The 27,737-nt window shown below is 38.0% G+C and overlaps 1 protein-coding gene across 3 annotated transcripts in view; it reads right to left on the bottom strand.

Annotated features, from left to right (window-relative positions):
- The window catches only part of ZW10 (zw10 kinetochore protein), a 32,673-nt gene extending 6,350 nt beyond the window's left edge, over positions 1-26,323 (bottom strand). Inside the window, exons 1-11 of one of the 3 annotated variants that reach the window (XM_032641363.1) lie at positions 26,133-26,315; positions 23,255-23,389; positions 18,526-18,627; positions 18,258-18,335; positions 17,627-17,786; positions 15,963-16,115; positions 15,353-15,544; positions 7,987-8,150; positions 6,894-7,076; positions 3,963-4,201; positions 1,836-1,907 (exon numbers count right to left, since the gene is read on the bottom strand). In XM_032641363.1, the coding sequence (XP_032497254.1) occupies positions 1,836-1,907; positions 3,963-4,201; positions 6,894-7,076; positions 7,987-8,150; positions 15,353-15,544; positions 15,963-16,115; positions 17,627-17,786; positions 18,258-18,335; positions 18,526-18,627; positions 23,255-23,389; positions 26,133-26,237 (1,583 nt within the window). In that variant the 5' untranslated portion in view covers positions 26,238-26,315. Of the gene's footprint in view, positions 1-1,835; positions 1,908-3,962; positions 7,077-7,986; positions 8,151-15,352; positions 15,545-15,962; positions 16,116-17,610; positions 17,787-18,257; positions 18,336-18,525; positions 18,628-23,254; positions 23,390-26,132 lie in introns of all 3 variants that reach the window. The other 2 variants (XR_004351182.1, XM_032641364.1) reach the window with 2 other exon arrangements.
- Between the last annotated feature and the right edge of the window lie 1,414 nt (positions 26,324-27,737).

The following is a 27,737-nucleotide window of genomic DNA, read 5'->3' as shown; positions in this document are numbered from 1 at the left end:
ATGTTTACCTGTGTCAACTCTTTATACTAGAAACCTGGCATAGCTGTACATAATAATTCCCTTGAAATCTAACACTGATAAGTCTGTGGAAATACATGTTTGCTTCCCCTTTCTCCAAATCCCCATTTCATTCGTATAATGAAGCACTCAACTATTTTCTAATTCACTAGTTTTCAAAGCTGGCTACAGATTAGGGTCACCTGAGAAATTTTAATATAGAGACGCTTAGACTTCACCCCAAACAAATTAAATCACAACCTCTGAGTGAAGCCAGGGCATTTATATGTTTTAAGATCTTCCCATGTGATTTTAAATTTTCATAAAAGATTGAAAATCACTGCTCTAATTCTTCTGCACATATTAGTCTACCTACCCAGCTTGGGAAGAGATCTTGTCTTATACCTCTGCTACATATCCACTAGCAGTCATTCAATTAATACTTCCTAGTTTGCTGATTCAATGTCAGGCTAGAATATACAAAATTGGAAACTGACAATCTTAAGACAGTTGTCCTCACTTTGGGCTACACATCAGAATCACTGTAGGGCTTTAAAAAACAGAGATATGTTTAATCTTAAACCATACCTATAAATCAAAATCTCTAGGGGTAGGGCCTAAGCAAATATATTCTTCAAGGTCCATAAAAGAGTCTAAAATACTGCCAAAGCTGTGAACGCTAATCTAGAACGGTGGTTCTCAAAGTGTGGTCCCCTGACAAGCAACATCAGCATCACCTGGAAATTTGTTTAAAATTCTAGGCTTTACCCCAGCCCTACTGATCAGACACCTCAGGCATGGGATCCAGCAATCTGTAGTTTAACAAGGTTTCCTGGTGATTCTGATACACACTGAAGTTTATAAACCACTGGTCTAGCATAAAGTTCCCAGATCATACAGTGCGGAAAAAGAGGCAAATCTAACTCCACACCAGTGTGAAAAATGTTTCTAAGTGTGAAAACCCCTAAGCCAACTGTCTCTGAATCCCCAAGGACGTGGCTATTAACTGACCCGAAGATGTTTTTTTTCCTTTACCTAAGTAGGAAGTAAAATAAAAGTTTTAAGCCACGGCAAAGAGAATACAAATAAAAATAATGTTTACAATAAATAAGCTGTCTTTTAGAATAAAAACAATAACTGGCCCTACTTAAAAACATCTCAATTGTTCAAAAATCTGAACTAAAAAATACTACAAACAATAAACTGATTTTTTTCTTTGAAACCAGAGTCCTTGACTAAGGAATAGTTTTGTTGACATATTATTTAAAAAATTTGTAAAAGGTATCCAAAACACTTAATTTGGATAACAGAGAGAACTCCTGGAGGCTTAAAGTTATGAGTAACTTCTGAGATTAATATTAAGAGAAACCTTAAAAAACCAAGACATTAGGTAAATACAGCTTAAGATTGCTAAGAGCAGCTGATCGACAGTTAAATAGCAATCTCTTGTGGTATTAAGTCTGCAAAGCTATGAATGCCAAGGGAAAATGTGGGATGTTTACTGGATAGCAATATGGAGTGATGGATGACCTTTTGTTTTGTAACCAAATAAGGTGAGGCAGTTCTGCAAGTACCTACCATCAGTAACAGTTGGTAAAGTCCTTTTGAGTCTTTAAATCTGTGTCACCTACTATACTGCAAGATTACAGTACCCTTATTAATTTATTAATAAATGACCAATGTCCTTTAAACGTGTAATGTAAATGTTTACTGCATTTTATTGTGAATTTTAGTAACCAATTATCTTTGGTGGGAATATAAAATTACTGGTTTTAACCTGACTCACAAACATTTTAGATCTACAATATTACACAGAAGTCAGACACAGTGGCACATACTTGTGATATGTTGGTACAACATCATGGAACAAATGGAAGATATTCCTCACTGAGTAGAAAAGTTGAACAGCACTAAAAGGAAAACACAGTTTCAACAGAAATGCAGAAGGATATATTGGCAATGAGAAAAAAAATTCAAACTCAGTGCACCTGAAGGGAGAGTCAGCAGCAAAAACTACACCTGGAGAGAACAGATGCCTTGGTCACTGCTGAGAACACCATTCCTCTAGATGGCATAGATTCTCAGCGGTTATTCACTAACTAGACTACAGGTCTAAAAACCTGGACCCATTAATAATATTAAGAATAGCAGCATTCAACCCAAAGCCTCTTTTCCATTTGTCAGTTTGTGTTCTGCCAGTACCCAGAGTACCCCTTCAGTGACAAATGGAGCTAAGCCTCGAGCAAATGTCACCTCCTCACTGACACACTGTGCAAAGGGCAAGGTATCAATAAAGGCACTCACTGGTGCTGTCGGAACCAGCCTGCCTTTCAGCCTCCACCTTCCCTCCTTCTCACCCCAATGCAAGGAGATGAATCAACATTTCTAGGACAGAATCCAACCTCAAGTCTTCTTGCCCTTTAAATCTGGTCTTAGAACACCTAAAGATCATTATTAAAAAGCACTTAGGAAGAGCAAATATAAGGTTTGCGTAGCTTACTTCTACATAAGAATATTTTAAACTATGTACCTTGAATACATCACAGGAATTCCACAAATAACTTTTAAAAATTAGTCATGATCACTATACCCCAGAACACTGTTACAACTTGATTACTATGATACCTGACTAAATTATTTCATGTTATTTTTGTTGCATGTGTTGCTGTTTGAAGTTTGATAATAGGAAAAGTGAGTTGTTGTAATGTAGTTGTGTTTTTGTTTATCCTGTTAAAACTATTTTTTTGGTGGGAAGAATGTCCATAGACATTCAGTATACAAAAATATTGTTTGGTATTCTCTTAGGAAAAATTGCCTTGCATCCCTAACTTCTGCTCTGGTACATTTCAGGTGAATGCCATGTAATGAAATAGTCACTCCTATATTATTCTGCCAAAGGAGTGCTTAATTCCTTTTACATGTATTTTTCTTCCTACTTAGATTTAAAACTGGATGGACTTGTGAATATAATGATTCATTCAAGTCATGGAAGTATCTTAGTGAACATGTTCTTTCTAGAGCAGAATGAAATAAAGGGGTTAGTTTGTACATGGAGATAAAGACTGAAACTCCAGAAGCCCATCGGAAGACACAATTTAAGTCAAGCCCTAACTGAAACCGTTTTCTACTATGAGGATGAAAAGTAAAAATACTACTACACACAGATCCAAACTAAAGAGGCTTTTTAAAATCTGCTCTATAATCAATTTGGGCTACTGGCTACCATGTTCTCCTCAATTTATAAAGTTTAGGAGTATGGGAAGAGCCTACTAAACAAAAAGAGATTCAGTACAAATGTGCAAGTATATGGATTGAGTTTGGGTACCTTGAATACAATATTGATTAGAAGAGAGCTTCTTGAAAGGGAGAAATCAGAACTTTGGTGCATTCCATTCTTTTCCTTCTACCTTTGGCTACCCAATAAACTATTATTGCTTTAAAATTAACATTTAAAATGTCAATTAATTAGGGCCTAGATTTCAAAAGGTAAAATGAACGTTAAGCTAAAGGGCCAGAGCATGCTGAAACAGATGGTACAACTATCACTGAGACCACCACCACCAATACTGATAAACATCTGAGTATTAATTATTTCCCAGGTAGCATTCTAAGTTCTTCACAAGCACTTTCTCATGTAATATCATTGAAGTCAAATAAAGTTAAAAGTAAACAAAAATTAAAGGGCTTTTTGTTAAAAAGTGATTAACAATTTTTAATGTCAAACCCATTTGTCCATCCATACAATGCTTTTATTGCTCATACCTTGTTGTAAGACTGTATGTTATTGTAAATAAAAGTTAATTGTCAATACATACGTGTGTACTATACTTTTCTCTAGGGAAAAAAATATTAACGAATAAGATAAGAAAACCCAAAGAATTCCAGTTAATTTTCTTAATAAATGTCTAGTTTAGATATACATTTAACCGAGTCATTGCCATTTCCAGAGGACTCAGAACTCGTACCATTGATCGCTGCTAGTTGTTGCCTCCAGTAAAGTCTGATAGGCGAGTTCCATTAATTTCTTCACAGATTCACTGATGCGGCATGTGGGCAAAGAAAAGGAATGTTGGTCCAACGTATTTTCAGGCTCTAAATTCATCACTTCGTTGTACTGAGTCGTGGACACTTTCTGTACTTGCAGCTTGTCACCCTCAGCAGGACTAGGTAAATCTGGCACCCTTATCTTAGAAGCAGGAGTAACCTAAGGGTCAAATACAGAAGCAAAGAAAATGCACTGTCCGCAGAATAATCCAAGCGCAAGCGCACAGTGAGGAATAAGATACCAGCCGCTTCCATGACGATGAAGCTGCGGATCTACAGAATAATCAAAAGATTTGAGTAAACATGGCAGTACTTCAACGACTACTCAATCGTGGGTGAAAGCACGTCATGAGAAATAAGCAATCCCTTTACTGTGCCGTTCTTCTAGTTCTCCCGTGCACGCTCACTCTTGGTGGAAACAGCAACGCAGTGAAACTGGCCCAAGATTTTAGGTAAACGAAAGGACCTTCGAAAATCCTCTTTCTCAGATGAGACTATTAGATTAACACACACCAGTATGACTTGTGTTCCACTGTCATTAAACAAATTATTTCCCACCAGAAGCACGTGTTGGCTTACTCAAAGAAACAACACATACAGGCTAGCTTATACTGCTCTTAAAAACAAACTTCCAAACAAAAACCAAAAAAAGCTTCCCTAACATTTATACAGAATGAAAATTCCCAAACTTGGTCAAGACTAAAGGAAAGAACACTAGGCTTCTACTTGGGAAACATCAGTGATATTTTCTACCCTAACTTTTAACAAAGTCATTTAACCTCTCTTGACCTCCTTTTCTCATTGTAATATGAAGAACTGCACTACAACAATGGCTTCCAAACCTTGCTTCTCGAAGATGCCTCAGGGACCAATAAAAGGAGAGGTCAAGCAGGTGGAAGCAGCAGGGTCCCACTGCAAGAAGAGCAGCTCTGCTCTGCACATACTGGACCTCCGTGGAAAAGTTCTGACGGAAGAAGCTCCAAGTCTAATAAAAATGTTTAAGTCATGAGACTTGCCATCTGTAAAATGGTATAATAACGTCTGCTTCATAGGGCTGTTATGACATTTAAATGAGAATACAAACATCCCAACTGGGAGAGGTGCTACTGGCATCTAGTGGGTAGAGATCAGGGATGCTACTAAACATCCTACAGGACAGGCCCCCAGAGCAAAGAATTATCTGGCCGCAAATGTCAACAGTGGCACTGCTGAGAAACTCTGATCTAGAGGAAGCTACATCATTAAGATTTGGGTACTTGGGGGGAAAATACAGTCTTATAAAATGTCAGAACTAGTTGAATAGGGAGTTCAGAGATTATCTAGTTCAATTCTGTCATATTATGGAAGAGGAAAATGAGGTCCAAAAAGGTTAAAAGATTTAGCCCAGAGTCACAAAGTGATCCAAGTAACAATCCTATTTATAACAAGGAGTTATAACAGAGTTAATGGGATATATATTAATTCATTTACCAAATATTTACTAAGTACATAGTAGTATGCACCAGGTATTTTCTTGATGCTACAGATACAACAGTAAACCAAACAGTAAAGAACAAAACAAACAGGAAAAAAAAAAAAAAACAACCCTGCCCTCATAGAGCTTATTTTCTAGAGGGGGAAAAACAATAAATAATTCATATAGAATATTTACTGATAATAAGTGATATGACAAAAAATAAAGCAAGGAAAGAGTACAGGAAATAGCGGGAGGTCACAACCTTAAAAGATTGGTCAGGAATGGGAGCACGTCTGTGGTAATATCCCAAGCAGAGGGAAAAAGAGGTTCAAAAGTCCTGCAGCCAAATCAGCCTGGCAAACGAGCAGAGTGACTGAAGAGGAATGCAACAGGAGATGGAGTCAGAGAGGCAACAAGGGGACAGTTCACAGGAGGCCGTGCAGGCCACTGCAAGGCTACTGGGTCTTTCTCTGAATGAGACGGGAAGCCACTGGATTCTGTGCACAAGAGTGACATAAGTGATATTCATGTGAAAAACACCTGCAGCCCAGTTCCCGGTACTGAGTGCATTTCGGCTCCCTTAACCACCCAAGATTCCATCAAAATGTGCTAATATCTGTGCACCTCAAATGGCTAATTTAATATTTTACTGAAGTGGACACTATAACAGGGTACCTAGCCCCAGGAAAATGGGGCATGACAGAAAGGACAGAGGGAGGGAGAGCGCAGTCCTCTCAGCGATAACAGATAAATGGCTGAGGAATTTTCTATTAAGGGCTTACTTTAGTGTATGTCTTCTTTTAATCTAAGTAACACCTTACATTTGTCAAATATTATTTTATATATGTAAGATGTTAAAAAAAATACACAGAATAATTTAAGGTCTAAGGAGTAAATTACCCTCAATGCAAATTAATTTGTCCACGGATTTTACAGGTAATTGTTTATACCATACAACGATCACATCTTTCTGTTTGTTTTTATTAACTTCAAAACTAGCACCTCTATTAGCGTAAGCAATGAAGTCAATATTTCACAACAGGATACAATCTCTGGATATAACAATACCTGTCACGAAACCGTGTACTAAATATTCAAGTGATAAAGTTGAGAAAACTCTATAGGTTGATATACTCTCTGATTTCAACAATAATCTATTACATTCACGTAGACTTTTTAACTTATACAATGCTTTTATGTGCATTATCTCATCTGGACCCCACAATACCCTACAAAAGACGTAGGAATTAGGACCCCTTTAAAGATGAGAAAACGAATGTTTAAGAAGATTAATAACTCGCCTCAATGAGCTCAGCAGTGCCCTTCCACTCTATCATAATCGTCTCAAAAATGAGCTGCTTCCTAATACAAGGTAACACCCTGTAACCCCCAGTACCTTCACAGTGTTGTGAATTTCAGAGGTCATTAGGTTTCTAGCTGCCACAATCACATCCTGACACTTCTTGTTAGCAAAATGAGAATTGACGTTACGGGCATATTTCAGCAAATCTGTAGTATTTCCTTTTAGAAACCTCATCTCCTTTAAGGCATTTTCAAATTCTTCAGTGGACTGTATGATCTGAGAAAGAAACGCAAGAGAAAAAAAAGGAAAAGAATCAAATACATATGTTCCTTTCCAATATTAAAATTTCAAATCCAATGTGTAGGAAAGAACAAGGACCAGCTGGTCATTGAAGTTTTAGAAAAGATCATCAATTACTAGGTATAAAAATATTATTCATTTTTTCTAGCCTTAAATTCAGGAGGAAGAGCATCTTCATTAGAAGTTTTTGACTCTGCTTAGTAAAGGTGCAAACATTTTTAAATAAATAAGACAGTAGGTCCCCCCTTATCCTCGGCTTCAGTTACCCACAGTCAACCATGGTCTGAAAATATTAAATGGAAAATTCCAGAAACAAACAATTCCTAAGTTTTAAACTGTGTGCTGTTCTGAGTAGCATGATGAAAAATTGCGCCGTCCTGCTCTGTCTTGCCCAGGATAGGAATCATCCTTTCGTCCAGCATATCCATGCTATATACACTACCTGCCCATTAGTATAGGAAAAAACATAGTACAAATGTGGTTCAGTACTATCCACAGGTTCAGGCCTTCGCTGGGGGAACTGGAACGTAGCCCCAGAGATAAAGGGGGACTCTTGTGCTTACTGTAGTGTTCGAGGAAACACTAAAAAGAAGCCAAAAAGTAAAGCGTCACATAGTAGCTACTATAGCTGACACCAATAGAAAAACAATTGTTTTTCAAAAGTATCTTACTAAAGAAAACGTACTTAATAACGAAACATACTTCCCCACCCAATCAAAAGGTAGGAAGCCAGAAGAGACATGAAGTCAGAGGGGATTTGCCTCCACACTTTATGAATAATTTTCTTAAAGATGTCACTAAAGAACAAAAAATCTCCAAGGTAAACAAATGACACCAACAGGAACCTACGGTCTCTTCAAACCCTCTGTGGCACCTCTGCTCTTACCTCCTCATACTGCTGTAACTTGCTGCTATTTGTTGGGATAGAATAAACCAAACAATTTTTAATGAGGCACTCGGACAAGTCCTCCCAGATCACGTCACCAAGCATCTCGGCCAATACGATCTTGCATGTTTTTTCATTTTCTACTTCAGCAACAAGAGGCAAATCTGAATTCAAAAGAAAAAGTTTTAAACAAGAAACTCTTCACAGTCTGGACCTATTCTCAAATTGCCTAGTTTTCTAGAATTCTTTCATTTTAAGATGACAGGGCAGAAAACAGCACGAACAGTTCTCTAGCCATCTCAACAGACTACATGGGAAAAGCATGACACACAATTATTATTTTACTTTCACTGCTCAGATGAATCATCTGCACTGCGTGGCTGCCTGTGCTCTCTAACAATACGGTATTAAGCCACCCACGTTATCATCATCTACTGCTAATCCACAGACCTGATTATATGAAGCGCTCAGAAGTTCTGCATACCAAGGCGAAACTAGTCTAGAATAAAGTCCAAGTTCTCCAATAATAAATACATTTCTTTCATCTCTGCAAAGGATCTGAGTGTTTATCCTAAGTAAAATATCAATGAACACCTTACATTATAGCGTAATATCTGGCCTACCGAACAGAATACTTCAGTATCTCTTCCACGGTATATTTTATGGTGGCTTTTTCTAACACATTTTGAGGGAGTTATATTTAGAACATACCATTAATTAACTAAACAATATATAAGAACCTTAAAAGAAAGTGACCATATTACCTCGGAGCCTTGAGATATCTTACAATATCTGAAGTCTAGGCCTGCACTGTCCGATATGACAGCAACCAGCCACATTTTGCTACTGAGCACTTGAAATGGGGCTGGTGTGACTGACGAACTCAATTTTTTTTAATTTTAAGCAATTTCAAATTAAGTTTAAAAATGGAAGCAAGGGTGTGTGGTTATAATGGGTAGCACAAGGGAGCCTTGTGGTGATAGAACAGTTCTATATCCTGACTGTGGTGGTAGTTACATGAATCTACACATGTAATAAAACTGCACAGAACTATTCACACATACAAATGAGTGCAAGTAAAACTGGAGAAATCTGAATAAGCTCTGTGAATCACAACAAAGTCCATTTCCTGGTTCTGATACTATACTATGGTTACACAAGATACTAACATTGGGGAAAACTGGGTGAAGAAGTACCTGGGACCTCTGTACGTTTTTTGAATTAAAATTTTAAACTAAAAAAAAAAAAAGAGCAAGGAGCGTAAAATACTTTTCTGTTAAACACAATTTTGTTGCTTTGAAAAGACTATGCCTCGCTTTAACCATCGCATCATATAAGCTATTGTGTGTACTGTAGTGCTCACATCAGGCATGTGTATCACTTCTAGTATTTCTTATAAACACACCTTCGATGTAGATTCATTCCACTGGAATGACTGTTTTCCTATGCACCAGTGTAACATTGTAATGCATTTATTTGAATATTTTTCACATACAGCACAGGTTACAGTGATACCTACAATAAACTGAAAACGGTAGTAAAATTCAAATGCTTATTATTTTCACTATGATATATTTTTCTAGCTTAAGAAAATGATTATAAACAAACTTTTAAATTTAAAACTAAGGTACACTATTGATGCAGAATCAAGTGAAGGTGCAGAAGCTAGAAGAACTGGTAGAACCGTAAAGGAAAATACAGACCGGAAGAAAATATGCCATAAATTTTACAATAAATGGCAGCTGCAGCTTGCTAAAACAGAGCAAAACAAAACTTTTGCTGTGCAAAAAAATTTTTAAGATGATAAAGCAGACAATATTAAGAGAAATTTCAACAAATACATTAGGAATTTGTCAAGTTTCCTCTCAAAGAAGAATTGACAAAATTAGTCACCTGAAATCACAATTAAATGTCCAACCCCAAATGTGATTTTAAGGGGATCTGAGCTTGTAAATTTAGCTAGCGATAAAATGACTTGGTAAAATCATTCCATACATTTTGGTAGCAAATTTATGCTGGTTTTTAAAAAATTAATTAGGGCACTTATCCATCTTTTTCTATGGACCAAAAGAGCTTGATTATCAAAGGGATCATCTGTAATTTGAAGAGTACCTAGAATGTAGCCACAAACCGTACGTGCCTGATGGTGGCCTTTTTAGTGGAAAATCTTTAACAACCTTTCAAATTTCTTCTACAACTACTTGTATGTTCAGAGTCTCAATTTCTTGGTAAATTTTAGTAGTGTATACTTTCTAGAAAATCATTCATGGCAAAAGCAAAATATGCTTGTTGTGACAAAGCCAACACCACGGAAGTTTACAAAGAGAAAGCCTAATTTTCCCTCTCCATACCCACAAGCTTCTCTCTCTCTCTCTGTGTCCAAGTAACCAGAGCTAAGAGTTTGGTTTGTATTCTTCCTCCCTTACATTAATAATACACACACGCACACATGCATGCACGCACGCAGACACATGATATAGACTAAACTGTGTCCCCCACAATTCATATGTTGAAGCCCTAGTCCCCAGTGTGACTGTACTCGGAGACAGGGCTCGCCTTTAAATAGGTCTTAACGGTGGAACCCTAATCCACTATGACTAGTGTCCTTTTAAGAAAAGGAGAGACATCAGGGACAAGCATGCAGAGAAGAAAGGCCATGTGAGGACAGTAAGAAGGCTGTCTGCAAGGCAAGGAGACAGGGCTCAGGAGAAACCAAATCTACTAACACCTTGATCTTGGACTTCCAGCCTCCAAAACTGTGAGAGAATAAATTTCTATTGTTTAAGCCACAGAGCCTGTGGAATTTTGTTATGGAAGCCCTAGCAAACTAATATAACATTCATATAAGGGGCTACTTCCTTTTTTATAAAATGGGTTTATGCCATAGATTTTACATGTAACTTTTTTATCCCTTAAAAATAGATTGTGGGGCTTCCCTGGTGGCGCAGTGGTAGAGAGTCCGCCTGCCGATGCAGGGGACATGGGTTCGTGCCCCGGTCCGGGAAGATCCCACATGCCGCGGAGCGGCTGGGCCCGTGAGCCATGGCTGTTGAGCCTGCGCATCCGGAGCCTGTGCTCTGCAACGGGAGAGGCCACAACAGTGAGAGGCCCGCGTACCGCAAAAAAAAAAATAGATTGTGGCCATCTGTGAGGTCACTATATCTAGCTCCACTTCATTTCTTTTCAACAGCTGCACCATTCTTCAAATGATGCACATTCCAGTATGCAAGTATATACAGTACTCATACATGCAAACATATACACTGTTGATATCACATAGTAAGGAATTAAAAAGTGGGACACCTGGGTCAAAGCGATGTATATTTTAGCAGAACTATAGAGCTGCAGATTACTTTCTAAAAAACTCACTAAAGCGACAAAGGAGACTACCTTTGCATTTTCTTACCAAAAGTGTCTTACACAAATCTTTGAATTCTGTCAACCCTAGGGGTGAAAAGTTCTACTTTGATGGTGTGATTTCCATTCCACTATTAGGGAGATTAAGCAATACATATTTTTTATTAACAACTTGCACCTTTTCTTCCATAAACTGCCTATTCATATTTTTTACCCTTTTTCTGTTATTATGTTCTCTCTTTCTTTGTAAAAAAAATCTTTGTATTAGCTCCTTGTCTGCTAATGTACTGCAAATATTTTCTCCCAGTATAATATTATCTTTTGACTTTGTTTATGGCATTGTTTAGCATACAGAATTTAACATTTATATGTAGTCAAATTTATCAATCATTTCCTTTATGCATTCTGAGCTTCCTGAGAATATTTAAGTCTTCTTGTAAATTTTCTTCTAACATTTTTATTGTTTTACCGTTTGCATATAGGGATTTAATTTATCTGGAATGTATCTCTGTATGAAGTACGAAGCAGGAATCTAACTTTGTCTTATTCCATGTAGCCAATTTTGCTAGCACCGTTATTTAATAAACTATCTGTCTCACTAAACTGAAATGTGACTTTGATCAAATGGTAAATTCTCATTTATTCTTGGCTCTACTTCTGGACGCTTTTTCATTCCACTGATCTTCCTATGTCAAGAACATAGTTTTAATTATAAAATTCTCCAACTAGTGTTTTGCAAATCTTTATTAGCAAGTCTCATAAATATATTTTTTGATGTAAGCTCTAGAGTAATTAATTTGTCAAGTTGGAAAAATATATAACAAGAATCTGATTGGGAATGTTTTAAATTTATACATTATTTTGGAATGAGCTGACAATTTTTTGAGACTGTCTTCTAATCCACGATAGCCTCCCCTTACTTTACGCCCTCAATAAGTTTTATGCTTTCCCTTACATGTATTCTTCCCATTATTAAATTTATCTTTTAAGAATTTCATAGATTTTATTGCCATTATAAATAAGATATCTTTATATTTTAATTTATAACTGATTGTTACTAGCTTGGAGAGAAACTGATTTCTATAGATTTATACTGTACCTAGACAACTTAGTAAATGTCTTACTAATTATTAAAGTTTTAGTAGTCTTGTTTTTTTAGGTATACAATTACACCATTTACAAGTAAAGATAAATTCTTCTCCTTATTTTAATATTCATACTTATTTTCTCTTCTTTGCATCAGCCATAACCCCTAAAACAATGTTAACGAATATTAATAATAATGTGCATTCCTGACTTAAAACTGATTTTAATGGAAATAAAGTTTTTAATCCTTTAATAGATGCTTGTTGCTGGCTTTTTAGAAGCAATTAGCTTCAAAATTAATTACTTTAAAAAAATCAATAAAGTATAACATAATTATGCAAAGTGGTCTATTATACAGCTGTATACTTTACTTCATCATTTCCCTATTATTCAAGATTTCATGACTTTCCAGTATTTCAATATTATAAGTAACATTATGATGAACATCCTTATACATAAATGGTTTTATATATTTAAGATTATTTCTTCAAGGCAGACTCCTAGCAGTTGAAACCTTGGTTTAAAGGATATAAACATTTTAAGGCTTTTTATATATTTTGCCAAATTATTTCCAAAAGAATTTTTTTTCTCCTCTTTTAAAAGCTCCTTTGCTGTTGGTACAATGATGCTTAGTAAGACAGAAAACTTGGGAGAAAAAAATACATATTTAAAAGATGAAAAGAGCACAAAACCAAAGACAAACATAAGACGGAAGGCAAAAATCTTTATGAAGTTTCAGAATAACTAAAATCCAAAGAAAGTAGAGGATTCCAAAAAGAACTAAGGCCACAAAATATGATCCTCAGGTTTTATTTAGGGCAAGAAGATGAAGGAAGGGAATACTGACTGAAAGATAGTAAAGAGATTAGAAGAGCACCTAGCAACAGTGAGTTGTCTTCTGCTCTGAATATCCTAGGTACTAAGAAAACTTACAAATAAAACACTAGGTTGAATACTTAAATGGACCAACGTCAAACTGGAAAGAGGCTTCTATGGAATCCCTCAGAGCACCCTCTGATCTAGCCCTATCCTAGGTAATAGTACCATCACTGACTCAGATTAAACTGTAAGAAAACATGATTATCAATTATGCATTCGATATGAAGTAGAAAGCATATTGTAAAATTTTATCAAGTAAAATTTAACAAAGATTAATGTTAATGCCAAAAAATCAAGTACAAGATGGGAAAGCAGCAGTTTGCACTGAGTATGACATAGGATTTTCACTGACGTCAAGCTCAATAAGTTAACTGTGTAATAATACCCTTTGGCTATACTAACAGAAGCATGAAACTGAGAATGAGGGTGTGAACAATCCCATACTATTCTGAATTGGTTCGGACTATACTTAGAATACTTTGTTCTGTTTTGAACACCATACTTTAATAAAAGGACTATGGAAGAAATGGAATATATTCACAGAAGATCAGTGAAGATAAGAGGAACTTAAAAAACTATTTCATTAAAAAAATAAAACTAAAGATGTTTTATATTGGTGATAAGATGTAGGCAACATAATAACAGCTACTATAAAGAATTTGAAAGTCCACCATGTGTAATAAGAATTAGACTTCTATATAGCTCCACATACTAGAAACAGCATCAGTAAAGCAGATATTACAGGGCATATATTTTGAACATATTTTTTAAACAACTACCCTAAAGATTTAAGTTCCAAAATGGTCATTTTGGCAATAGCATTTAAGAAAGGAGATACAATTTTTTTAAAAGACCAACAAACAAAAACTTCATAGTACTCAGAGTTGTCCAGAGGTAGGATGGAATGCCCCAAGAGGAAGTGAGTTCCTTCTCACTAAAGGTGCTCAGGTTTGTTATACGACCAATTGATGGGAGTGTTACAGAGGAGAGTCGAGCATCAGAGATATCTGTATTGCGTCACCTTTCTAGTTCCTTCCAATCCTTGGATACTTTGCTTACAACTCTTTTTTTATATCTAATAAAAATAAGGGTGGATTATCTCCCTAAGTAAAGGAATAAGAAGAAAACTACCTTGGGTTTTTGTAATTTATGCAAGCCTTAAAATTTTTTATTCTCTGCTGTCAAAACTAGAAAGAATTCCTTGCTCTACATATAAATTATTTATATATAAATAATGTCTGTATGTGTATAACTGAGTCACTTTGCTGTACAGCAGAGATTGGCAAAACATTGTAAATCAACTGTACTTCGATTTAAAAAAAAATAAATTTATATATAAATAAATTATGTTGACTGCCAGAAAGGCATACAAACAATAGCAGCGTTTCTTTTTCATTTTCTCCACAGCAAGAATGCTTAATTTGTCTATTCAATAAGACAACTGAGAAAAGCAAAAAGAAGGTAAGTCAAATAGACTAAAACCAACAGTATTATAACAAAACACCAGAAGAAATTTTACTTTTAGTAGTGTGACAGCCAAAAAATGATTCAAGCAACATAGAAACTATTTCAAGGGTGAATATATAAAGATCTAACCAGTAGGCTGAGATGGAATGAAATTCATTGCCTATGTTAAACCTATTTTGTTTATATCAACTAGGTTGACGGGGATTTTCCCATCAAAAGATATAAAACAGCACTTGGTTCATTTCTGCTTCTCCGATAACTAAAGCAAGAGTCCCAAAATGTGATGTTCCTAGAAGTCCCATGAGGGAAATGCATCCCAAAATTCAACTAAATATTACAAACACAGACTCTAGGGCACCACTAAAGACTCTACTTGTCAACACAGGGCAGAGAAGGAATGCCAAATAGAGCAAGAAATAAAAAGGTAACTACTTTGTTCCCATGACATAATTTACTCACGTCTGATCCGCCATTCACTCAGATTGCTGACATTTTTATCCACTTTAAAATAATATTTACTTTCAAACACCATATCGACTTCTCTAAAATATAAAAGCAATGCCTTGGGGATACATACCTAGAAGTTGTTTCTGGACCACTTCCAGTACCAGTCTGATCTTGGCAAAAACTTCAGATGGCGATGGATGTTCCAAGTCAGTCATCACAGATTCAAAACGAATGATAATGATGTTAGGTTGGCTTTCTATCACAGCAAAAAGGGATGGGCAAGATGCCAGAGGCCTAAGGATATACTTCAGCAGCATCTGACCTGAAAGTTTTACGAACACTCATAAAAAATAAATCACGTCAAAGAAAAAAAGATCTTCGAGCCTGACAACAAAAATACATATACCATGACATTACACAACACCCATTATGCACTGCAGGTTTTCCCACTGAAGTTTCCCAGATTGTCTACAGATTTTTATGTAAATTATTCAAAACATCAAATAAAATAAATACCAGCAGCTACTTTAAAAAAAAAAAAAAAGAAAAGAAAAAAGGAAAGGATCTAAGCCCTTAATGAAAAGTGTAATATTTATACAATTCCACTTGATAAATCATGAGGCCAAACCCTATGATCCATCATCAATATTATTCAGAGAATACTGATCACTTTTCTGTCATTCCTTTAACAACGGACCTTCTGAAATTTCATGTAAATGAAACAAAGTATTATGCCTTACCAAATGACTTAAGCTTGGTATGTAGCTCCCCAAGAAGAGAAAATGCCAAGAGGACAGAACTGATGGGTGGCACGGGGGTCTTCTCTTCTTTCTGAGATTGTTCAGCGCATAAATGAAGTTCTGTTTGTAGGCAAGATTCCAAGTTGCTGATATCTAAGAAAAAGGGAAAAAATATCAGCTGTCTCAGCAATACAAGATGTTCCCATTTCTATTCCTGAGAGCCCACCGTCTACTAAGAGTCCTAAATATGTGGTTTTACTACAATACACTTCTAATGCAATCAAATATGAATTACTACATACATGTCCTCGGCATCACTTTAAAACAGGAAATTACTTCCTTTGGTATGTTCAAAGAATCAAACTGAGTGCCAAAGTAAGATGATGTGCATACAATAACTGCTTACTAAATATGTGTTGAGAATGGATAAACAACAAGGTCCTACTGTATAGCATAGGGAACTATATTCAATATCCTGTGATAAACCATAATGGAACAGAATGTAAAAAAGTATGTATTTATATTTATAACTGAATCGCTTTGCTGTACAGCAGAAATTAACACATTGTAAATCAACCATACTTCAATTAAAAAAAAGAATGTTCTGAATGACAGAATGAAGGCAAAGAATAAAAAGTGAGATCCTAGTTTCAATTAAGGCCTCCTATTCTATGTTCCCTCTTATGAAGTAAAGAGAACAGCCTGCCAAACAAGTTTAACAGGGTGTGTTACAACAAAGAATTAACACACCTGCCACCTTCTCTTAATTTTACAGTCTGCTTGGAAATAGAATCTAAAATTTTCTAGATGACTTCCTTGAAAATACCTAATACATATAGGGTGGGGTATGTGTGTGTGAGTGTGTATGTGCGTGTGTGCACGCATGCGTGTGTGTACACACATACATATACAATGTATTTGAAGGCCATAGTGGATATGGGAAAGGGAGCAAGGGGAGACTGTGAGGTTTCCCCTGAAACAGACTAAATTTCAAGATTAAATGCTGGAAAATACACCAGGTTTAATGGCATGTCCTTCCCATATACCCTCAGAGGTTTTACTTTGTGTAAACAAGATATCAAAGAGGGCTCACACCCAGAGGTGGGCAGAGGGGCTGAGAGCCAAGTAGTATAAATAAAAGCCAGGGCCAGAGTTATCCTGTTTCTTCATCTTGCAAAGCATCCCCCATCTCATGATTTTGTCACCATTTTTCTCCAAGGACTGAAAAAAACTGGGCCAAACTCCTATCCCTTTCCTTAGCAAGAGGGAAAAAATGGTTGAACAGCTTCTTTAAGCTTTCTAGAAAAGATAAACTGTTGGGATTAGAGCTTTGGGAATGGGCACATCCTACGATGCAGTGGAAACTGTGTGGTCTTAAAGTGCTACCACCTCCTCTACCACAGCCTCACCACCTGGACCCCTCCCAATCATCTTCTCTCTTCTCTGCTCCTTCCCAGTGAAAGGGACAGAAAGAGAAATGCACGGGAAGTAACAAGCATTTTGGTCCTAACAAGCATTCTGCTTAACATGAGAACTCAATATAGAATTGCAAAATTAATTAATGAAACCTTCCTCTCTCCCAACATAAAATATTTGGAATATATTCAGAGGCCAAACTGGTTCAGGCAGATTAAGCAAAGCAGTCCACCTGAGGTCAGCAGCACCTTTTGATGGTGGGAACTTCCACACAATCAGCTTCTGCCACTCTTCTCCAAGGTGATAAAGTATGTTCTGTTTCTGTATTGTAAGCTCCATGCTGAGAGATTTCAGTATTTTTAAATCAAAGCATTTTCTGGATTTTAATAACTTCAAGCATATCTGTGCCTGGTAGTGAAATGGAATCATTGTTAACATTTCATCTGGACTCTAGGCAATTAGAATATATTTGTATAATGATAAGGAATACATGCAACACAAAATTTACTTAAAACAAGAATAGTACTGGACTTCTCTGGTGGCACAGTGGTTAAGAATCTGCCTGCCAATGCAGGGTACATGGGTTCGAGCCCTGGTCCGGGAAGATGCCACATGCAGTGGAGCAACTAAGCCCGTGCGCTACAACTACTGAGCCTGTGCTCTAGAGCCCGCGTGCCACAATTACTGAAACCCACGCACCTAGAGCCCGTGCTCCACAGTGAGAGAAGCCACTGCAATGAAAAGTAGACCCTGCTCGCCACAACTAGAGAAAGCCCGCGCGTAGCAACAAAGACCCAATACAGCCAATAAATAAATTAATTAATTTTTAAAAAAAAGAACAGTACTAATTGCTCATGCTTTAGAGAAAGTGTTTAATACCTCTTCTAGACGCTGAGCAGCAGTAACATACTTCTTCTCTGCCAATGCACAATTATAGTCCTCAATAGCAGTAGAAAACTGAAAAGATAAGTATAGTAATCAGGTATTTTATTTTATACATCCTACTATTTCAAATCTGTCTGCTTGTTTATTTTTAAACTATGAAAGAATACCACATAGGGGATACCCATTGAATGATAAGACAATTGGAAAAAAAAAATAACTTTCTCACCACCAAAACACTAAAGTTTGATTTGAGTATACTGACCTCGTGTAGCTGTCTAAGTAAACTTAGGACTACCGAGTCTCTTTCCAACTGTTGCTTCAAGTCTGTAAATTCAGCAGTTGATACGTGAAGATCCCGGCGAACCTAAGTCACACACCAAAGACAAGTACTTTTAAGCTATACTATACTTAAGAAATGAAACTTTTACTGTAATCAATAAGCTTTATTAGGTGAATATAATTCATGATGAAATTTAAATGCTGGTTAAGACTGGAATAAAAATCACAGAATGTAGTAGGAAGAGACTTTAAGTGATCCACTTAGCCCAAACCCTTATCCTATGCAGGAATACCCGTTCCCATCAACATAATATCTTCCTGTCACCATGTATTCTTAGTTTAAGCAGTTATCTTTCATCAAAGAACTCATCCACCTGGATTACTGGTATCCCCACTGCCAAGTGATAATTCATTCTTCAGTTGAATAGTTCTAACTAATAGAAAGATTTCTCTACATTGAGTGAGAACCCGCCTCCCATTCTGTCCCACCTTTTCAGAGACTTTGCACTATCAATTATTTCCTCTCTTCTCTATCTTTTACTTCTCCCTAAGTCATTCTCCATTCCAATTATGTGAATACCTATTAGAGCATGGCTCCTCCCATCAGATTTAAATATGATCTAAAATCTCCCCCAACTCTATGAAAAAGTATCCTCCACCTTAGCAACCACCCTATTTCTCGGTAGCTACTTGATTTCTCTCCTCCCTCTCACAAACAAGCTTCTTGCAAGAGTGATCCATACTCACTGTCTTTACCTTCTCACCTCTCATTCACTCTATAACTCAGGTGATCTGGTTTCTACCCCTGCCATTCCACCAAAGCTGTTCCAAAGCAGTTGGTGCCAAAATACCAAGCAAATCCTTGCTGCTAAATCCAAAGCATATGTAACCAGTATTACCTTGCATCAGTACACTGCTACTTTCCTTCCCTTAGTTCTATGACACCAATATCTACTCGTTTTCCTCCTGGTTCTTTGGCCATTCCTCTTCATCTTCTTTTGGGAGCGAAATTTCCCCTCTGATCACTTCACACACGCTGATATTCCTTTCTCCCTGGCCCTCTCATTACTCTGAACCAATGGTTCTCAAAAAATAAACGTTTTTTTTTTGAACCCACCCTGATCCAGGGTCATTTGGCAATGTCTAGAGACATCTGGCGTGCCACGATCGAGGGCGCTCTACTAGCACCTAGTGAGTAGAGGCCAGGGTTAGTACTGAACACCTTCCAGTGTACCGGATAGGCCCCCACAGCAAAGAACGTCCGGCCCCAGATACCAGCTGTGCCTGTACTGAAAAGCCCTGCTCTCCACGCTGTCTCTGGGCAATCTCATCCATTCTCATAGTTTCAACTTCTAAGTGCAGCTACCTCATGTCCACACCATTTTCCTAACATCCAAATATATATATGGATGGCGTGACATGCAAACTATCCTCTAAAATCCATTCTCCCACTCTCCCACAGTAACAGCGCAAGGCTACACAGCTAGACTATATGTACTAGTGCCCTGCACAGTCAGGTGTGACCACGTGTCTAAGATCCCACCAATGCAATATAAGCAGAAGTGATGTGTACCATTTCCAAGTCTTAAGAAAACAGATGTGTTTCCTCTATTCCCTCTATTTGACCTTAACCTGCAGCTATAACTGGACATGGGGAGAGACCAACTTCAACCATGCAAACAACAAAACCCTAGAGCAGTGTTTCTCAAACTATAACATGCATACACACATATTGCTTGGTGAATCTTATTTAAGTACAGATTCTAATTCAGTAGGTCTGGGATGGGGCCTGAGATCCTCCACGTCTAACAAGCCACCAGGTGTTGCCGATTCCGCTGCCCTACAGACCATTGGAAGACAATTCTTTAGGAGTCTCTCACATTTCTGCACTATCTTGCAAGTGAAGCAGTTGACTGTCTTTTGTTCTGGACTATCTTTTCAAAAACGTTTGTGTAGTAAACAGCTTGAAAAATAGAGATGGCGTTTTCCTCCATAGCAAAAAGCCAGCATGCTCACTACCCGTTAGAAAAGGTTCAGGTTCCCTAAGCACAGAAGTTCTCTTCTATCCATACAGCCCACTGCACACTGCCCTGTAGAAACTGGGGCTTGCAGCACTGTGCAAAAACGTTCATCCTCTGGCTACCGCTGTGAGTAATAAACGGTCCTTCACAGTTCTTGACACAGACTACACTACAGTAGCCAGGCCCCGGGTTGTAGAATCAGCCTGCTAGCCTAGACACTACGATTGAAAAATATGCATCTTGTTTAAGCCACTGCATTTCAAGTTCCCGCCCGGCCCCATCTTTCTTTACAAGAGTCTAGCCTCCATCTTCATACAATCCAACCGTGCAGCTCCATTTGTATACCCCACAGGCACCCCATATTTAAACTCAGCAAAAACCTACTCCTCCTCTAGATTCTGTTTCAGTGAATGACACATCAATGACCTAGTTCCCCAGTTATCTTTGACTCCGTAGTCTTTCACCCCCCATAGCAACAAATCCCAGAGATCCTATATCTTTTCAAAGTCCCTAGGATTCGTCCACTTTTCTCCACCCCCACTGCCATTGACGATGGAGCAGGTTGCATCCTGTCTTGCCTGATTACTTTAACTGCCTCCTAATGCTTTAAGTGCCTTCTCATTTCCCAGTCTCTTTTCCCTCAAGTCCCTTCTTCAGATTGCAAGCAGAATGGGATTCCTAAAACTCAAATCTGACATCACTCTCTTGCTTAAACTCTTCCATGGCTTCCACAGGGCAATCAAGATAACGTCCTTACTACTTAAACTGATACACACAGTCCTTGCTTACCTTTTTAATCTCATCTCATGTCTCCTCCTGCCACACTCTCTAAATATCTGTCATATGGAATACTTGCAGCTCTCCAAAAGTGACACCTCTCCACTACCTCCATGCCTCTATTATGCTGTCTCCTATGCCTGCCTAAACATTCCTCCTTCATCTTTTGCTTAATTACCTGCCACTTCAGATTTTGGTTTGGACACTACTTCCTACAGAAAGCCATCCTTAGCTATATCTGCTCTCTTTAACTGGATTATTCCAATTTTAGTGTATATCACAGTATTTTATTCATCTATAACAGGCATAAGATTCACATTTTGAAATAAAACACTGTCTAGTTCACCAACTACCACAGTATCTGGCACCTTGCAGATGCTCAATAAATATATCAAATATATATATAAACAAATATATATATAAACTCAATAAACACCTTTATAATGTCCACCTATTGAATCTAATTCCCCTTCTCTAGCCATAAATTTGAATCTTTCTCCCATATGAAAATACTGGGCTGCAAATATTGGAAGTGTTTTTCATTGAAGCTAAACACCCTGAGTTTCATCACTGTTCTTCAGATGGTACAGTGTTCAGGCCTGGACCCTCTCATCGAGACCAGTCACCTTTCAAAACGTAACAACCAGAACTGAATAAATTTCACCAGCCATAATCTGGCCAGCAAAACATACAAAGAGCCCATTACTCTCTTGTTCCAGATACTTCATTTCTAACAGCACAGTCTAAGATTGCACTGTTGACTCATTTGTCTGACAATACACTTTGAAAATATTATTTGAACTGCGCCAGAGTTGTAGAGTAATGGATTTATTTTTATTCAAACCTCTAACCAGAATGACTGGTAAACTCACTGTTAAATAGATTTTCTAGGTAGCTAGTGGTTTCCCCACTTGTGATTCAAGTTTTTATAGAGAATTTTTAAAAATACATCTGTCCTCTTTCCTTCTTTGGTAACTATCACATAGAGAAGAGACTTGGTGTCTTTCCTTTAGGACCTTGAGAGTACCTCAACATCCTGATTTTGGATATCAATGCACCCTGACTGATAATTTAGAAATTGAGGTACAAGACACCTACTTTATTTAAATCTCTAATATCAGCTTGATTTTTTTCAACTGCTTTTTTTCCTAAAAGGAAACAGCAAGGGAAAAATCCTGGTGAGATAATATATGTGAAAAATATTTTTTAAATTATAAAATGGATATTCCTGTTTCCAGACAGGCTTACTTCTTTGCAATGACAGCGCTCTGGCAAACGTGATGAACATTCTTAAAACCTGCCAAACTTTCCATAAGAAGTATAGCAAGCGCTAGCCCCACAAAGTGACACAGTACAAGACGGGCAGGGATTCTGTGCATGTCCAGGGAAAGTGGCTTTATGACAGGAAGTAGAGTGGTTGTGATTGGCGATCTGAGCCAATTTCCCAGAAGAAGGCCGAAAGAAAAGATTGTGCTGAAGCTTTAATATGCTGAGGCCAGCTGCAGATATAAGAGAATGCTTGCCATTAAGAGATAAGCATTTTAAAGTAGGAGATGGTAAGGGAAAAGGCCAAATTATACACTTCTATGCTTCATCTGTTTTTGTTTTATTATGAAGACAATAAAATCCTGAGATTATTTTTTAATTTATAAAGTGCTATTAAAATGCAAGACATTATTATTATAGCTTAAAATGTTTTTTTTTTTACCATAAAAAAGAAATTGTTTAAAGTATAGTTTTGGAAAATATTTGTATTTTAAAACTGGACGTTACCCTAAAATCATCTAATTCAACTTCCATTTACCAATAAGGAAAGCGAGGTCTTTAAAAGTTGTATAAAACTGAATTGTCTTAGAAATCAGGAAGTTGAACTGCCTCCCTACAAACCTACCCTATATAACAAACTATTCTTACCTCACTCTCTATCCTGGATTTCAGCAGGTCAATGTCATCAGATAGCTTATCCACTTGGGTAACCAGGTCCTGTGCACTTTGCATGCTAGGCAGGAATTCACTGTACTTCTTGCTGATCATACTGCATACCTCGCCCTATTATATAGGATGGAAAAATTACAATGAGATGAGTAGGGAACTCTGTTAAAATACATAGCTCATCTTCTATTAGGTATCTTCCAAGTTAGGGCCTTCTTGCCAGTTACCAACACCCATTCACTTTCCCTCCAAGCCAACGGGTTTCCTCAAAAAACACATTTCTCCCACTGTTAAGAGTCCCATAACACGACTAGGGTGCAAGAAGGCAATGATCACCAAATGCCAACTGTGCCCAAGAGCTGTACAAACACTGAAAAAGAGAAACGAAGAGACAAAAATTCTCATTTTGAACTATTATCAGCTCAGACTATAGCCACTAATTTTAATCACACCTAATAGAAAAAAAAGTAAATGGATAAATTAAACCCATAATCTGTATACCTCAATGGATTTATGAATTTCTATTCTCTTGCTTATAAAATTGTAAGGCCTGATCTTAAAACCCTAAATTTTCTTTTAAGATTTTTTTTTGATATGGAGCATTTTTAAAGTCTTTATTGAATTTGTTACAATACTGCTTCTGTTTTATATTTTGGTTTTTTGGCTGCAAGGCATGTGGGATCTTGGCTGCCCAACCAGGGATTGAACCCGCACCCTCTGCATTGGAAGGCGAAGTCTCAACCACTGGACCGCCAGGGAAGCCCCTTAAAACCCTAAACTGATTTAAGTTCCATTATCTCCTTTAATGCAAACAAATTATTGAATACTTTGCACTGAATTAGTCAATGTTTTGAAAGACACAGGAATAAATTATGCTTGCACACAAATAAATTCCTTTTAGGAAAGACAGTATGCACTTAAGTAATCAGAATACAGAATAGAGAAATGTAATATAGCAACAGAGTTAATGTCCTTCAGGAGCACAACTGGGAAACAGAGCACCTCTGCCTGAGGGAAAATGGGGATATTTTTCATGCAGGGAACTATATTTGAGATGGAACTTGAAAAATGAGTAGAAATACTAATAGGTTAAAGATGGAGAAACGGCAACGTAAGTAAAATATGGGAACTATATTTGAGATGGAACTTGAAAAATGAGTAGAAATACTAATAGGTTAAAGATGGAGAAACGGCAACGTAAGTAAAATCTGGGAACTAGGAAAAAAGTGGGCCTGTTTGGAGTACAAAAAGTAATTCTCAACTGTCTGAAGATTCAAGTCGGGGAAAATAAACTAGTGAAAGGAAAGTTAGGTCCAGAACAGGGAGGAGCCTTGAGTGCCATGTTAAAGTAGCTTAATAGCCTGCCCTCTTTCCATCATATAAAAAGTGATGGGGCTTCCCTGGTGGCGCAGTGGTTGAGAGTCCGCCTGCCGATGCAGGGGATACGGGTTCGTGCCCCAGTCCAGGAAGATCCCACATGCCGCGGAGTGGCGGGGCCCGTGAGCCACGGCCGCTGGGCCTGCGCGTTCCGAGCCTGTGCTCCGCAATGGGAGAGGCCACAACAGTGAGAGGCCCGCGTACCGAAAAAATAAAAATAAAAAAGTGATGAAAAATCCTAAAGCCATATTAAAGAAGAGATGCCAGTGACATGAATACTTAACATTTAGGAAATCATTTTGGTAAAATAAAAACATTTTTGTGCCTTTATGGTACAGTGCCAAAGTGGCTCCCTTAAATACAGACCTACACGGTACATATCTTTTTATTTTTTTTAACACCTTTATTGGAGTATAATTGCTTTACAATGGTGTGTTAGTTTCTGCTGTATAACAAAGTGAATCAGCTATATGTATACATATATCCCCATATCTCCTCCCTCTTGCATCTCTTTCCCACCCTCCCCATCCCACCCCTCTAGGTGGACACAAAGCACGGAGCTGATCTCCCTGTGCTATTCGGCTGCTTCCCACTAGCTATCGATTTTACGTTTGGTAGTGTATATATGTCCACGCCACTCTCTCACTTTGTCCCAGTTAACCCTTCCCCCTCCCCGCGTCCTCAAGTCCATTCTGTACATCTGTGTCTATTCCTGTCCTGCCCCTAAGTTTGTGAGACCCATTTTTTTTTTTTTTTAGATTCCATATATATGTGCACATCTTTTTAAATGAAAGCAACAAAGATGTGGGCAAATACAAATGTAGGGTAAAGATAGCAGTACAAAGTGGAACTGCGTGTGGTTTGTGCCTTTTGTTTTTGTATCAATCTCAAGACAGCAGGGTCCAAAGAAGTGCTATTCACGTGTTTTATAACATCGTAGTCTCAAGGGCCTGGAGGTGGAGAAGAGAGTTTAATAAAATATCGATAGGTTTTAATAACAAAAATTTCAGGGATAGAGGAGAAGAGCACAATCCTCCCAAAGCCATTATATTCATCCACAAATCGGACAGAGGAGGAAATCACACACCGATGAGGGGTGGGCGGGATTGCCCTCATTTCTATCCCGCTCCTATTCTCCCTCCCTAGAAACCTCGGGCTTCCAGTCCCACTTCCCCTGCTCTGCTTGTCTCCTCGGCCTTCGCCCTCGACCCCCCAATCCCTCCCCAGCCTAACCCCACTCCCAACGCTGCCCCAGTCACCGCCTCTTCCTCTCCACTGTCCCGCCTCCTTTCCTCCGCAGTCCCCAACCCCGGTGTGGGCTTCCCTCTAAGTCCCCTCCCCGGCCCACATACCTCCCAGCCCCCCCACTCCTCATTCCTCCCACTCGGCTTCCACGCCTGACCGCTGGCATCCACTCTGGCTGCCATGGCTCTACTCCTCCCTCCGTCCCTTTATAGCCAGCCGCCAGCTGCCCCGGCTTCACCTTAATCTCCTCCACCCGCTGGGTCAGGCGGCTGATCCGAGTGCACAGATCCTCCTTTTCCAGCCTCCCCGAGTGTGCCAGGACTTCCGTCACGAACGAGGCCATCGCTACCACAAGAAGCAACCCGGGCAGAGTCACTCACTCTCTGGTAGCCAGCGCGGCAGCTCCAGTCCCGCCGGAGGCCTTGGCGCGCGGCCTGCCGGGAAACGGAGTCTCGCGGGGCCCAGACCTCCGCACGAAAAGCGAGGCCCGTACTACAACTCCCAGTAGGCATCGCGGCTATCCTAGCGTGGACTTTTCACGGTGTCCCGTAGTTGGCAAACTGTGCGGAGACGCGTTTTCTCCTTGCTCATTTTCAAATAGCTTGCCTTTTCCCGCCGTGTTTTCACTAGAAGAAACATGTTTTTATTTAATAACCAGTCACAACTGAATTTTTCTCAGCTTCAAAACGCTTACCTGTGAAATTTATCTTGCTTGAAGACCTAACGAGCCCATCTTGATCCTTTTCGTTAAATATTCATTCTCATGGGCCTTAGCGGCCATCAGAGTTTATGTGAATGGTGCCCTCTGCAGTTGTGCAAGGAAGTGGAATCACCTCATTATAAATAAAACTATGCTCATAATTGCACTCCTTTTATATATAGTATATATATACATATATAACATCTATTAAATATAAGTTTATATTATTTATATTACCTAGGTATAAATAACATTAGTACTGTATGGACTGGAACATGATACTTAGCACTTTCTATCAGCGATTACAAATCAATTTTATCAAAACTTAAAAAAAATTGTTTCATTATTTAAATGTGTTACATACATACTATAAGATATATGTATATATGTATACATATATGCATATAAATGCGTTACATACTAAAAGATTTTCACAGTATACTATGTACAGTATTAAAAAATAAATAGATATAGATACATATGTAGAGGTAAAGGTAAAGGAAGTACACCAATTTAACTCTTAGTGGTGAATTTATGGTATTTATTCTCTTCTTTTCCCTGTTTTTTTCTACAATAAACATGTACTGCCTTGATTCAAATGCTTTTTAAAATTTTTTTAAAGGTACCTTGTGACGGTGGACCCCCAAGTAGATGCTGACACTAAGGTCCCTGTCAATTTTAAGTGCCTTTGGAACGATCTGCTTATCCTAGTGACGCAGGGGCAGCTTCCTGTGACATGAGCAAAGGGGGTTGAGACGGGAAGCCATAACATCTTGGGAATCGCCTCTCCCTAGAAAACCAACCAAACTTCTGTTTGCTAGACCTGTCAGCCTCTCTTTGAATTCTAAATGCTACTAATAATAAATGCCCAGTGAGAAAGAAGGACATGCAAATGAAATTCCTGAAAATTTGTATCACATATTTATTGAGCTGTGTGCTAGGCTGGGAATCCAAAATATATGAATAAATAATCTCAGGAAAATATGATCATTACTATCCTTGAGGTAGATGAGGGATTGATCCAGATGTGGTAGGGCCTAAATTTTATACACTTGCCAGGAGGCGGAGGACTCTTTAAGGAAAAGAATATAAAATAACAAATATAAAATTAAGTGCAGGCCTTGGAAGGGGTCTGTGCAAGTA

The sequence above is a fragment of the Phocoena sinus genome, chromosome 8, assembly GCF_008692025.1.
Source record: "Phocoena sinus isolate mPhoSin1 chromosome 8, mPhoSin1.pri, whole genome shotgun sequence".
Classification (NCBI taxonomy): Eukaryota; Metazoa; Chordata; class Mammalia; order Artiodactyla; family Phocoenidae; genus Phocoena; species Phocoena sinus.
Note: the sequence above shows the minus strand (reverse complement) of the source record. Positions and strands in the feature narration are given on the sequence as shown.